Source organism: Corvus brachyrhynchos, unplaced genomic scaffold (assembly GCF_000691975.1).
Source record: "Corvus brachyrhynchos isolate BGI_N302 unplaced genomic scaffold, ASM69197v1 scaffold115, whole genome shotgun sequence".
NCBI classification, from domain to species: domain Eukaryota; kingdom Metazoa; phylum Chordata; class Aves; order Passeriformes; family Corvidae; genus Corvus; species Corvus brachyrhynchos.
In genome coordinates, this window is record NW_008239553.1 from 9,709,226 (window position 1) to 9,723,752 (window position 14,527).

General features: G+C 42.0%; 1 protein-coding gene across 1 annotated transcript in view; it reads right to left on the reverse strand.

Moving 5' to 3' along the window:
* Window positions 1–14,527, reverse strand: part of CDAN1 (codanin 1) — a 32,600-nt gene that overhangs the window by 11,241 nt on the left and 6,832 nt on the right. The window contains 16 exon segments of the mRNA XM_017741619.1: window positions 413–546; window positions 1,574–1,628; window positions 2,689–2,778; window positions 3,465–3,546; window positions 4,166–4,332; window positions 4,950–5,093; window positions 5,913–6,027; window positions 6,663–6,871; window positions 8,852–8,927; window positions 9,989–10,078; window positions 10,776–10,885; window positions 12,420–12,540; window positions 12,932–13,010; window positions 13,891–14,010; window positions 14,432–14,525; window position 14,527. The exon segment at window position 14,527 is cut by the window's right edge and continues 120 nt beyond it. Of these exon segments, the coding sequence (XP_017597108.1) occupies window positions 413–546; window positions 1,574–1,628; window positions 2,689–2,778; window positions 3,465–3,546; window positions 4,166–4,332; window positions 4,950–5,093; window positions 5,913–6,027; window positions 6,663–6,871; window positions 8,852–8,927; window positions 9,989–10,078; window positions 10,776–10,885; window positions 12,420–12,540; window positions 12,932–13,010; window positions 13,891–14,010; window positions 14,432–14,525; window position 14,527 (1,687 nt within the window).

Sequence of the window (14,527 nt, forward strand, 5' to 3'; positions counted from 1 at the left end):
CTGAGGTTATCTGGATTTCAGCACCCACACTGTATCCCAGACACATGACTGTAACAGAAAAACAGGGAGTAAAGATACTTGACTGTTAAACACAATGTTCCCCTGCTGCCTAGGTCCATTCTTTCTTTCCCTGGCATTAAGAGACCACTGTATAACCCTACACCCACACAAGCAAATTTCTCCTGCCCCTTTTCACTCCCTAATTTCATTACCTGCAGTTTCCGCTGAGTGACAGAAGAGACACATGACTGTAACAGAAAAACAGGGAGTAAAGATACTTGACTGTTAAACACAATGTTCCCCTGCTGCCTAGGTCCATTCTTTCTTTCCCTGGCATTAAGAGACCACTGTATAACCCTACACCCACACAAGCAAATTTCTCCTGCCCCTTTTCACTCCCTAATTTCATTACCTGCAGTTTCCGCTGAGTGACAGAAGCCTTTGGTGCCAAGGACTCTGCAGCTGTGGGAGTGATTTTCCTTATAAAACCACCATTTTTTCCTCCACTGCCAGCCACAAAAGACGCAAGTAGTTTACGCAGCTCACCTGTACAGGAAAACATGCAAAAGTAGTCATCAACCTCATAAGCAAGGACAAAAAAAAAAAATAAATATCAAAACTCAAGAAAGAGACTTTCACTTTTCCAGTCCGGTTCCCAGAGCAGATTCTCTCAGCTTCTACGAAAACAGAAGCTTCGGAAAAGCAGAGGGAGCATCCCACACTTTTGACTGGCAGGGCATATCAAGGCAGGCAAGGCTCTGAAAAGAGGAAGCTTCCAAAAATCTCCCTAGAACTAATCCTCCCTGGGACCAGTTCAGAAGGATGAAGAGTCACTTTTATACATTCCTTTTCAGTGTGGCAAGCAAGAACCATAAAGTCTACAAGGACAACAAGGCAAGCAGAGTTACACAAAATTCCAACAGACTCAGGAGAAAATAGTGAGGGAAAAGCTGGACAACCTATTCACCCCTAGAAGCTTTTGTGATGCAGGTTTAACATACAGTTTTCCTACTAAGTCCCAAGAAGAAGAGGACCATCTCCCCATCTGGGACTCTATTGTCTACAGAGAGGAGTTTTACCATTCGTAGACAGATGCCATGAAAAAGCTATCTCAAACAACAACCTGACAAAACACCAGGGCACAAAAGGATTTCTCCCCTCTGCCTGGCAGCAAAAATATGCTCAAGGAACAAGACATGCCTCACAGGACAACAACCTCTTCCTATACCTAGGATAGAGAAGTTCTGCACGTAATCCTTATAATGTTTCCTTGCAGTTTGTGAGGGGTGGCTTCCCCTGTCCCTCCATATTCAAGCTCTGTGTATCAACTATCCTGACTATGTAGCCTCCCTCCTACAGCTTCACCAGATACTATCCACAGCTGCAGGAGCTTCTGCAATACAGCTTTTTATCAAGGTTCTTGCATGCACAACTGAGACCTGAAGTTGTGAGGAGTAAGAAAGGTGATCCAAGGACTCACAGTACCAAACAACAAATATAAACAACTAACTAAATAAAAGTAAATACATACTAATATATTTTATGTATATAGCAAAAAAAGTAAATTACTCACCAAGATAGGGACAGCAGGTATAAAGTAACTGCTGATCCACCAAGGGTACAAAGTCCTGGTGAGAAAATGAAGGAAATGCTGAAAGGATACAGCAGGAAAGAAAGAGTCTTCAAGTCAGAAATTCCATACATGGCAGTCACAGGCAGGTTTCAGGGCTACCTTTCCACAAAAACAATATCTGGATTCCAAATACATAGTAAAATTATGAACTTTGCAGCCCAAATGTTCAGTCCAGCCCTGTTACACAGAATGAGCTGCTCTTCATTTTATTAGTGTAGCTCAGCCTTTGCCCCATCACTAACAAAACCCAGCTGAAAGCTGGGTTAAAGAAGGGAACCAGGACTGTTGCCACAGCTTCTACTCATAAGGGAGAAATCTTTCCATGGAGGAAAATACATGAGGCACATCTGCTATGCATTACACCTCCACAAGTGCCTTCATCCAGACTCACTGGGACACCACGCGGTGGAGAAATGTCACCCAGTATTAACACAGCACAGGCAGGGCCCCGGGAGGAACAGGAACTTCAGATCCCATCCACCAAGGCAGTGTATCTTAGCATACATACCCCTTTTCCATGGACTACTATATACCCCCTTGCATGTCTGGGAGTTATCTGGAACATCACACATGCCATAAGCTCACCTCCTTTCCTGCTTGCTCATACCATTGTCAGTTCAGCTACCCTTTATCATGACACTGGAAAACAGGTGACCTCACAAACAGCAACCTCACTCTTACAGTCCCACCTTACTATTTCTGTTCACCATTACTTTTGCTTATTTCTGGAAAGAGCTACAGTTCTATCAGCTCACCTTGCAGGAAAACAGCATCTGATCCTCCAGCATAACTTGGCACCTGTTCTGCAAATTATTGCAGCAGGTGAGATGGCTCCTGCCTGACAGAAAACCCAGAGCTGTAACACAGAGTTCACAACCCTTAACACAGATGCGATGCAATTGAGGCACTTGGACAAACTGGGCATCACATCCATTGGTCTCCATATGCTCAGTGCAGCTGCCCTGAAGTTCCTGATAAAATCTTACAACTCCCGAGGAAGTGGTAGGTCCATCTTCACCCACAGATTCAGAGGACATGCTGCAGCACTAACTCACCAAAGCCTGAGCAGATGTCACAGTATCCATCACAAATCTCTCCTGCCTGTCATCAGTAGTAAAAAACAACTCTTCAGGGACTGATGGAACCTGAAACAGAAAACCCAGCAGTTGCAACCCAAAAGGCAGTCAGTAACTTCCGCCATTTCTGATAACAGGACAGTAAAATCTCACCACCCTGCCACCCACAAAAAAGGACCCCTAGCTCTAAGGATCCTCTTGCCCTGAGGAAAACCTTTCCATAAAATTAAAGACTTATTTTGACCACAATAACATAAGCCACCTTCCTTACCCTCCCCATAGAGCATCTTTCACATTTCCAACTACTTGCTAAGTAGTTACCTTGCTTCCAACTGGAGGCACAAAAGAATTTTAAAAGTTCATCACACACCATCCCTCTATAAGACAATATACTCCCCCAGTAATTCAAGGCTGACAGCTAGCACACCATCTTTGTGACACAAGCTTCCAGTTCTAACAGGAATCAGCTGTCAATTTTCTTACAAGGCTGCAGATTAGTAAGTACAGAATGTGTTTCAGATGCAATTAGAATTCCTATTGGAAAAAAAAATGTTGCTTCACACAATTCCACTAGAGGAATATAATTCTCCATTAAAATACAGTTTTTCTTTAAACCCCACACCAGTGTAAAAATGCTGCATCAAAACAACAAACTACTGTTTTGAATTGTTTTAATTCATTTCAATGCTATTTTGTATTGAGTTCTGGGCCCTGCTTTTTCTTCACAGAAGAGCTACACACACAGGAGACCCTACCTGAAAAAGCCAACCCAGAACTGCAAGGATCAGCAGCTTGTTCAGGAAGCTCATCTCCTTGTCTTCAGAAAGGATCATTAACCTGCCATGCAGCAGATGAAGAAAGAGAGAGTGTTAGTTTCCAGCAGCTCAGTTTTCATTAAGGAAAACATTCCAAACCATTCACTTACACTATGTATCATCATGTACACATACCCTGCACATCTGCCTAAAGAGAGAGTAAGCTCTACTTTTTGTATGTACCTGCATAACATCCTGTCTTAAGTTTACACTAGACAAGCCCTTCTCTAGAATGTGCTTCAAATTTTCCTCATGTATATAGGAAAGAAAACGAGAAAATCATTTAGGCATTAGAAACCTTGTAGGTTTAAGGTCAAATTCAAGCTGCAGCTTGAAGGTCAATCACAGCTGCAGATGTAGAGTGATCAAGTGGGGTTTAAAGACTTTTATTTACTTAATGAACAAACCACATATGTGAATCAAGTATTAATTCCCGAATTTAGGCTGTGTTCTCTTTGAGCTTTATGTAAGCTATAAGGTATGCATGCTCTGCACCACAAAAAAAAAAAAAAGTGCTTTAGAGCTTTTTATAAGAATCTCAAACCAACGCCAGCATGCATTCTCAACCATCAGGCACCTCAACTAAATAATCAAACATTCATAGAAACGTTCTTTATATATATAGTTTCCCAGGCTCTTACCTGTATACCTGCAGCAAGAGACCAAATACTTTCCTGTAATAATCAAGGAAAGGAGCAATATGATCCACAAGAGAAAGGTACTCCACAATCCAAGGAATAGTGAGGATAGAACGTTGATCCCGAATAGATTGTCTCAGAAGCTTTAATATATCCAGTACAGGCAGGGTCTTAAAGGACAAGAAAAGTTAAACCAGTAGCTTGAAGTTATCTTTTGATACTTATAAAAAACTTTTATCTATATCTTGGCTTTTCTTTCTGGGATTTCATCTTCTGTACTGATGACTTCTGGCTAATGAAAACTCTTCTTTCCACAAGACCAGAGGTACAAACCACACTATAACTGCAACCAAAAGTCCCACTGGGACTTGGAAAAGCAAGGCTAGAAGCCTATGTACAAAGTGGAGTCAAGGTCTAATGCTTCCATTCAGTATGACACACTGCTGGGACACAGGTGCAAAACTAACAGAATCAGTCCTGGTAGCTGAATGTGACACTATAAATGCAAGTTGTCTTAGCTAGGTGAAAGTTTTGGTATGACAGATCCAGATTAGCAGAAATAACAGAAGACCAAGTACCTCACCATCAGTGCATTGCTCCCTCTTTTCAAGGTTACACAAATACTTTTTTCCTTTGTTCCCAACACCAGAATATGCAGCAGGGACACAGAACCATGTAACATCATCCCAGGAACCACTGGCTCACTTTGAAAGTGCATGACCACTCACAATCCTCCTTGGACTAGAAAAACTGCCTGTCAAGCAAAAGGCAATGCTCGGTTTCTTACTTGGTTTCTTAGCGCTAATGCGGAATCTTGCAAGTCTCTGGTTGGCTGCTCCGCAGTGCGATAGGGCAGGAAAACAAGAAACCCCAGAAACTTGGCGAGGAGTCGGAGACTCAACAGGGCCACGGTGAAACGCTTCTTTTCATCCTGAAACGAAGAAAAGCAAGCTGAGGCAATGCTACCTCACACTGGCAAAGCAAATGCCTACACTAAACTTCCACTCCCTTCATGTAAAAGGGCCACATAGCTTCATCACTGGTTTTAATAGAGCCAGGTTTCTAAAATACATATTTATCAAGCATTTTAAATTGCTCCTGTTGTCATTCCTTCACTTCTTTGCAAGAAGGAATTATTCAAGAGCTTTCTAAAACAAGCAGCTACTCAGTCACATCTTCTTCATATTAAGAACTTTGGAGTCAATGAGAGGCAGAGCTGATCTCATTGCCTCCTTTACAGCACTACCACTTTACAAGTTTTCATGAATCTTTGGCTACTACTTTGCTAATAGTCTATAAGCTGTGACACCTCTGATAGGTATAGTTGAGTGAAGAAACACCTGAACACCTATGAACAGGGATGACTACAAATTCATTGTAAATAAAATCTTTCTACATGGAAAAGTAGCAAGGAACTTATTGAAACAGGGTGCAACAACTGGACTTGGTTATTTCATTGATCTAACACAGGATATAACAGCCTAAAGAGAAGGCTTTCACTTTCACAACTACTGTGCACTTACGACAGTTCTATGGTTCTATGAAGCACCTGAAGCAAGCAAGTAAGCGGCAAGGGGCTCAGACAAATAAGCAAATTGCAGAGTTATGACAAAACCAAATGAAGAAGCTCTTGTCCTGTAAATACAGTGGTGAAAGCTCCAAACAACTCACAATCAAGCCAGTAATTGTATGACTACTGGAACAGCTCAGAGGAATTCCTGACAGATGTGTTTGCACAAAGCAAGCCTACCTGTTCATCCATATCTGCTTCCCCATCACTGTGCTCGTGCTCCACCAGAGTAAGGCCATTCAGTTCAAGTATCTTCAGGCACAGACTATCCATCAGGTGCTGATTGAACTGGTAACTTCAGCAAAAGATGATGGTGAGTCAGACTGGGCTGAAAACAGCAGTAAAACCTCAACTAACACACTGCAAAATTTTAAGCTTGTCTTGTGAGTTGTAACAAGCATCAGCAGACATCCAATGTAACAGACTGACAGACAAGAAAGCAAGAGAGAAGACTAGGACTGGCTGTGCACCTTCATTTCCACGCTTCTTTTGTACTTCTTCAGAGATGCTATGTAACAAGTCTCAGCATAAGGATAATAAAATTGATCTGACAAAGGAGGAATCTATAAAATAACTGAATTTAAGATTATAATCTCCCACAGATCACAATTCCCCCACGCTGTGAATTGTGACCAACTAAAACATTAAACAGAACCATGAACCTGGCTTCATCCTGTACACCTTGGCTTCATGCACTATCACACAAGAAGCATTTGTCAAGTCCAGTGTCCTTGCTAGGTAGCACTGCATGCCTTGGCACTGGGAAATGCTGACAGCTCCAAGAAAGTATGATGGGTTTATCGAAGAAAAATCATTACCATATAGTCCAGTCCCAATCTTTCTGGATAACTCCCTGCTGCAAGAGAAACGTGCTCGTGCTTCCATTGCCCACACACATCACAGAGGGAACAGCAAGCACAGGCTGCTCACCTTCCTGCACTGAGGATGAAGTCCCTGAAGAATTGTTGGCACCCTGGGAATGAAGGAGGTGGACAAGGCCCTCTGATGCTCTGAGGAACGACAAATCTTTCCTGCAGCCTCTTCAAACGGCTCAGATTATCAGAACCCAGCATATTAAGGACATCCTGGTCTGGAGTGTCTCCCCAGCTTGCACCACCACCAATAGGACCTTTGCACATCTTTAGGAGACAGAAAGAGTACCGAGGTGGAATATTTGTAACAAGGCAGCATTTCACTTCATCTCTCACCCAGCATATTATCCCTTCCTCACAAGACTGTTTTTGGAGTAATCCAAGCACAATGTTTCCTGGTGCCCACATACAGAACAACTCTTCCCCGTGCCACAACATGCTACCCACCTTGGCCATAGACAACCTAGAGGTCTTGTGAGACAGAATTCCAAGCCTACACATCTAACTAGGGCGTATCTAGCAGGCTACATGTGGATGTGTGGAGAGAATACCTATCACTCTCATGATCTTCATGAACCACTCAGTAGCATCTTTAGTTCAGTCCCCAAGGCCCATGATACTGCACTACACATTCCACAGCAGGTATTCCTGGAAATTCCAGAGAGTCAAATAAAATTTAAAAATTCGTGCCCCACTGCCTCCAAAACACAGATACGACTCAAGACTCAAAGAATTACAGAACTGCAGAACTGTTTAGAAGGGGCCTCTTGGATCATCTAATCCAAGCCTCTTGTTCAGCCAGGGTCAACCTGACCTGTCAGTGAACACTACTGAGAAAAATCTGGCTCCCTCTTCTTCATTCCCTCCCAGCAGGTATTTGTAACACAGTGCTAAGACAACCTGGCGCCTTCTCTTCTCCGTGCTGAATACTCCCAGCTCTCAGCTTCTTCTCATACAAAAATGCTCTGGTCCCTTAATCATTTATGTGGCCCTGCACTGGACTTGCTGTTTCTTTTCTTGTACTGGTGAGCCCAAGGCTGGACACAGCACTCCAGACATAACCAAGCAAATGCTGAGCAATGGGAAAAGTTGACTGCATACATCTAAGTCATGACAGTTTTAATAAGGGAGATCATAATAAAAAGCAACATTTAAGAATGTCTATCAAGTGAGCAAGTACCATTTATTCCAAACAGAACATCCTTGTCTCCCCAAGGGAACATCTTGTTAGACTTCTCTACCTTTAAATCATCAGGCTTTGACACAAGTCCTCAGTTCACTTCTGCAAGAGTATCATGATATACACAAGATTCTGCAAATCACCTTCCAGTCAGACACATTGGATCCATTGAAGACACCCAGTTATCAGTTTAGATCTTTGGCTACCCTTGTGAAATCCTGCAGTCTTCATTAAGAAGGCACAGATATAAAAGAGAAATACAGCACCTAGGACTAATTAAATCCTATTGATGTAATGAAGTTCACCTTACCTCTGTCCCACAGTTTCCACGAACACACTCAGTCAGATAGGACACTGATGCAAACCCAGACTTAACACTAGAGGAATTTACAACATTCCAACAGCTTGCAGCTTCCTAGCAATGTGTGGGGGCTAATACTCAAGACGAGGTTTTGTGCCTGTTTTGCTCTCCAAAAGGAACCCACCAATAAGCCAAGCATCTACAGAGAATACAGTGAATATCTATACTTCATTGAGAAGCATCTTCTCCTTCTTCATTTCTTTAGTTACAATGAAGTCAGATGATGCTTGAAATTGGCTAAAAAAACCCCTTTAAATTACAACAGCAACACTGTACCAAAACCAGCTTGTTGCAGTGTTACACAGAAGGACCAGAGATTTTTTGCACTCATGCTGCTAACAAACATAACTGGGAACCTCTACATCTGACAAATTTCAAAATACATCCTTAAAATTTCCAGAAACTATAACTGTACTAAAATTAGAAGGTTAAAGTAAATAGCCATGAAGAATGAATGCTTACAGCTTATGATGTCCTCAGTGTGCCTTATTCCTAATTTAAACAGAGTCCATCAGTCATTTATGACTGATTATTTCTGAAGAAGGAAAGAAATTCCCATCCTGAAAACTTGTGTCTCCCAAAAAAAGTTTCAAAAGGAAGACCTCAAAGAAGCCTACAAGACTTTTCTCGGGCCAAGGAAGGATCAGCTTTGATACAACAAATCAGCTTTGATGTATACAGTCATTAAACAACACAAGTCATTTACCTGGATAAGCTGTTTCTGAAAGAGCCTGGCAAAACGGCTGTGGTTGCAGGTTGCAGATAGGTGAGCCATCATGGCCCTGTGAAGGAAAACATTACAAAATTCCGACTGGAACTTTGTGGTACAAAAAGCAGTGTTCTAACCTCAAACTATACCAAAAGCATAAAATATCTACTTTTAAGAAAGCAATCTCCGAAGGCCATTGAAAAAAAGCAGTATCTTTATAACCCAGTTTCCCAAGCATTGAGCCCCACCTGCTGCTGACATGGAAACCAAAATTCTCCCTGGGCACCTGCAGAGTAAACACAGCTCTAGAGATAAAAAGAATCTCTTCCTTACCTGCAGTAATGCTGTTGTTTAGAAAAAAGAATAAAATCATTCAGCTCCCACTCCTCCCTACCCAGAACAGTGAGTTTAGAGTTCACACATGTGGAAGTAAGCAAACAGCAGTAGTGCTACTTCTGATGCCCCAAGAGAAGGAAAATGTCTCAGTTTAAGCCTCAGCCTTGTTTTGCTCTTGTGGTGAAAAGCCATCTACATACACGTAACTTGAGTAGGCTGGTGGTTGAGACTAACACAGAAACCCACAAGGCAACTGCTTTCAACACTATAATAGTTTATATATACTGCATTTTGATAAAGCAGTAAGTGAATAAAATAGTCTGCTTTCCACAGAAAGAGACACAGTTGTCTTCTTTTCAGAGCCAATGCACTAGACTCCCTGAAATAATTAGAAGAGCTAACAGCTTCTGAACACATAACACACTTCTCTTCACTTGAGAGGAGTCAGACATGGGAAACATGGCATGCACACACAGGTGTATGCAATAACAATGTTCAGACCACAACACACTGGTTTTGAGAGCAGCTTTTTCTGTGATTACGAAAGAGAAAGAGCCACATCAAGACTGATCAAATTAGCCCCTTGCCACTTACAGTTTGTTTCTTTAAGATAACAGTTCATACTTTTAAATTCAGAAGCAAGTGTACACGGGCAGTCTCTTCCAAGCAGCACACAGCCCCCTACAGATTAGTGCAGAAGACCAGGCGGAACATGGAACTAAGGATGCCAAGTGCAGTATGCTGCACCAGCAATTCAGCTACATTAAAGAGCTAGCCAGAGTTGCATAAGACTCCTACCTGATCTTGCTGCCCAGAACTCTTTCAAAGTCCCAGCCAGTTTTCTCATGGTTATCCTCCCATTCACGCAGAAGTTCATAAAAGATATCCCTGTGAATCAAGATATTTAAGGGAATGAATACCCACTCTTCAAAATTTGAAGCAACAACTGAATATTCAATTGCTTCAAAGTTCCCCAGCAAGAATCTACCTCAGATTAAATAACTCCAGCCTCTAAGCATTCAGATACCTTTGAAAAACTCATAAATGTTAGCAGTACTTCAGTGAGTTTCCATTTTCCATGTCTTTGACAGCAAGTGCTTAAGCTTGTTATGCCCAATCTATGATGGAATGACCAAAACAGCCATTGCCAGACAGACATAGTGAAGACTGAGAGGCAGGAAAGAATAAGCCACATGAAGTAATACCTATGAGAAAAAGAAAAGGACCAAGACAATTCATCATTCTGCCCTCACCCTGTTGCTGCAAGCATGGAGGGAGGTGGCACGAAGAATAGAAGCATACCAGATTTATATGCAGAAGCAATCCAGTAGGGTGACACACTGTACAGGCATTATCAGAAGTCTCAATAACTCCTGAAGAATTAGGCTGTTCTTCTCTAAAGACATTAACCATTTAGCTCCTGCAGTCAATATGGACAAAGACCTTTTTTCATTTAATTAGAGTAAAAATTTCAGGATTTTTTTCTACAGTATGTAGCATACATGACACATTCTTAATATCCTTTGTTCATAATCATGCAAAGGTTATACCCTGTTAGCATCCAGGAACAGTAGAAGAAGCTTACCTTTGTTTCTTAAACATGTGAAATGCTCTGTCACTGGGAAAGTTAGAGCGATTATCAGTTTCTGGCTGAAAAGAAACAGACTGTACAGAGCATGGCAGCAGGAGAGACACCTGTTAAAAATATAAAGGTAGCCATTAAACTAATGTAAGTCTCTAAACAGTCTGAAACACAGAAAAAAGCAGGGAAAAGGCATGATGAGGAAACAAAGTATCACTAGCCGAGTTGTTTAGACATTCTACTTCCTAACTGCTAACTACTAGCAAGCACCAACAGCTTTACAATCTGCACTAGGCTACATAGGCAGCATCACTCAACATTAGGAGAGAAAGTATCTGGTCTCCTTAAATCTCTGCTGAACAGCTTGCAACCAGTATTGATACAGTGTGGAAAGACTCACAAATAGTCAAAGTGTACCTTCAATATAGGGCTTGAGAAAATTCAGGACCCTGGCTGGCAATTTCTATTACCTTACTCTTTCTCCAACAGAAAAGCCAGTGCTTCAAGTAGCAAGGCCTTTATTTACAACTTTAACAACTTTGAAGCTCAGCTACTGACATGTCCCAGTCTCAGTACACTGTCCTTTCATTGCCAAGACTAATTTCCATATTTAAAAGATGGATGAAATGAGATACATCCCTACCATTCAGCTTTAGTTCCCTAAACCAGTTGGATAACTCAAGGGAACCATATTTCCTAACCTGGATTGTCTCCGCTGAAATGTCATTAGCCTAAAAGAAGTGCATATCTATGAAAGAAATCCCAGGTGGAGCCAAAAATCAGGCATTAGGCTGAGGCAAGTTCCAAGTGGAAACTGGAGAAGAGAGCAAGGTCGGGGAAGTGCCGTGCTCCCCTTGGCAGCCATTTGGCATGGTCAGTGTCCCTGGAGCTCTGGGCTTTATGGTTTTCTGAACCCTAACCCTAGGTGGAACCCTAACCCTACCCTAGGCGCAGCCTAAGAAACTGCAGTGGGCTGAGGCAGGTTCCAATGACGAAGACACGAACGCTGCACGGTTGGGGCAGTGCCGAGCTGCCCTTGGCATGCCTTTCACATTGTCAGTGTCCCTGGAACTCTGGGCTTTGTGGTTTTTTGAACCCTAACCCTAGACGTAACCCTAACCCTAACCCTAGCCCTAGGCACAGCCTAAAAAAAAATCATTGGGCTGAAGAGAGTTGCAATCAGGAAGAAACGAACACGGCAAAGTCTGGCCAGTGCTGCGCTCCCCTTGGCATGCCTTTGGCATGGTCAGTGTCCCTGGAGCTCTGGGCTTTGTGGTTTTCTGAACCCTAACCCACATCTTTGAAAGTACCTTCTGATACTGCACCTAGCCTACCATTCTCCTGGGATCCATATTTATTAGATGAGAATTTTAAAAGCAAAACTTGACACTATCAAAGTCTCTGACTGAGGTCACTGCCTGGAGCACAACGCAAGGCTAGCCAGCAGTGATTCACAGCTAACAATCACTGGACCCAGCAACTCACTCACCCACTGACAAGGAAAAAAAGTAGATTTTAGACAGTTTCTAGAGACAACACAGCAAGGTGAAGCAGGAGGAATGAGATTTAACATCAAAGCCATTGCAAATAAAAGAACAACAACACAAAGGCTTGAAGCAATTTCACTTGGGGTCTGCTAATTTTTACCTTGGCTGTGCTGCTTTCGTAAGCCTGCCTGAGCCTCTTGTGCAAGGTGGGAGAAAAAGATGCAATCCGTTCATTTTCGGCCAAAAGCTTCAGCATCCCCTTTTCTAAATGGGAAATAATTCTGCCAAGATAACCGGGATAAAACTCAGACAGACAGACAGACATAAACAACACATGATTCGATCTAAAGAAATGCTTATGCTTACATTTTATGAGGCTGCCAAGTAAAGAGTTCTAAACCACATGTACCCAGCATGAAATCCTACTGGTATCTGTATTTGTTATCATTCTCATCTCATGATTTTCCTAATGTTGCACAACTACAACAAAGTTCAATGGACAGATCAGTGCAAGGAAAACCACAGGCATCCAAATCCCGGTTAAGTTGTATGTTTTGAAGGAAAATTAACAACTCTGTGCCTGTAACTGGTAAAGTTCTAAAATCCAAGCATACTTGCTTAACCCCACAAACAACTGCACCCACAAGTAGATGAAAAAAGAATTCAACTCACTCATATTGATAATCCAAGACTCGAACAGCAAAATAAACACAGTTGTGCACACTTTCGAAATGCTGTCTCCCTGACACATCTAAGGGGAAAAAAGAAACATGAGACAACAGTACCTATCACCATTTATAAACTAAAGGACCAACAATTCGCTTTTAAGGAAAGTAGGAACTGACATATCAAAAAAAAAAACTTCCAGACTCCTATTCAATTTTCAGAAGTTCCCATTCCCTATCCTTCCTATACTAAGGCAATTGAATTGTTGAATGCTGTATGGGAAAGAAAAGATTCTTTCTCAATGTTCTGAACAACAGTAAGCAGAACAAAAAAAGTAGACCAACTACAAACAATCATAAAATGGTGTTCCCATAGCTGAAGATTTCATGTTCCTAATCTCAGCCCTAAGAATCAATGAGCAGCAAAACAAAGGTCAATTAAATTGAGGCATGTGGGGTGGGGGAGGGTGTGGTGGGTCTCATCCTAAAACCACCCTTTTGGTTGTAATATCCATAGCAAAGTAGTAATTGCATCAAGCTTAAGGCTGAAGTAGCCAAAAGCCAAATGCAACAATATGGCTGGATCCTGTGCACTCAGATCCCAACCCGAAGCTTAAGAAACACACAGTAGGTCAACTGTGTGTTGCACAGCACATTTGAATTGCAGGATCAATGGAGAAGCAACTCAAGCACAACTGTCCTTCTCTCTAAAAGTCAGTGTTAGGAAGTAACTACAGCAAATCTCACACAACAGCAGAAAACTATCTAAACAGTATCTAACAACCCCGCTCTATCATACTGTGGAAGCACTACCCATACATGCAGGACTTTTGTCAGCACCTCACATGAGTCCCACAGTGTTAATAAGGTGTTTTTATGTAATTTAAGAGTAACTGTTCAAGTTACTCTACAACACCTTCTCATTCTATGGAAGCAACATTCTTTCTCTTCATTACTACTGCTTACCTCTATTTCTTTCACTGATTTCAGGGTCACTATTCCCATCTTCTGCAGTAGAAGTGCCTTTAGATGTCAACAGTTGCAGAACAAAAAACAGTTCCAGAAAAATATTTGGTACCAGGTTTTCTGGAAGAGAGCAAATGAGATGCCAAAGGTGGATTGTTCAATACTGTCGTACTTTAATACACAAAGGTAAAAAGACAGATTCCTGTCCTGTGGTAGTCAGCAAAGAACTCCCTCCCCACAACACAATCACAGTGTAGATCAGCATGGGAAAGGTGTTAGGGAATAGCCTCATTTCTGACGGGACATACAACTTCAGTCTACTGCAGCTCAGAGTACTGCATCAGGCTCACCTCCTTCCCTAAACTTTTACCATGTATTTATTTATTTTAACTGTGTTGGCTTAGTTTATTTTTACAGATGTCATTTGTTTGTACACTATAACTATCCCACAACTTCCACTTCCCATCCCTCTCCTTCTCACAACACATATGCAAGTTCAAAGCTCAAAGCAAGGTCAGTCTCACATCTTCTGTGTCCTCACCTGCTATGCACGATGAATAGAGCTGTGCCAGACACTCCAACTGTTTCTTGCAGGAAACATGAGCAGGATTTGCACAGGTCACCAGATGGCTTTCAG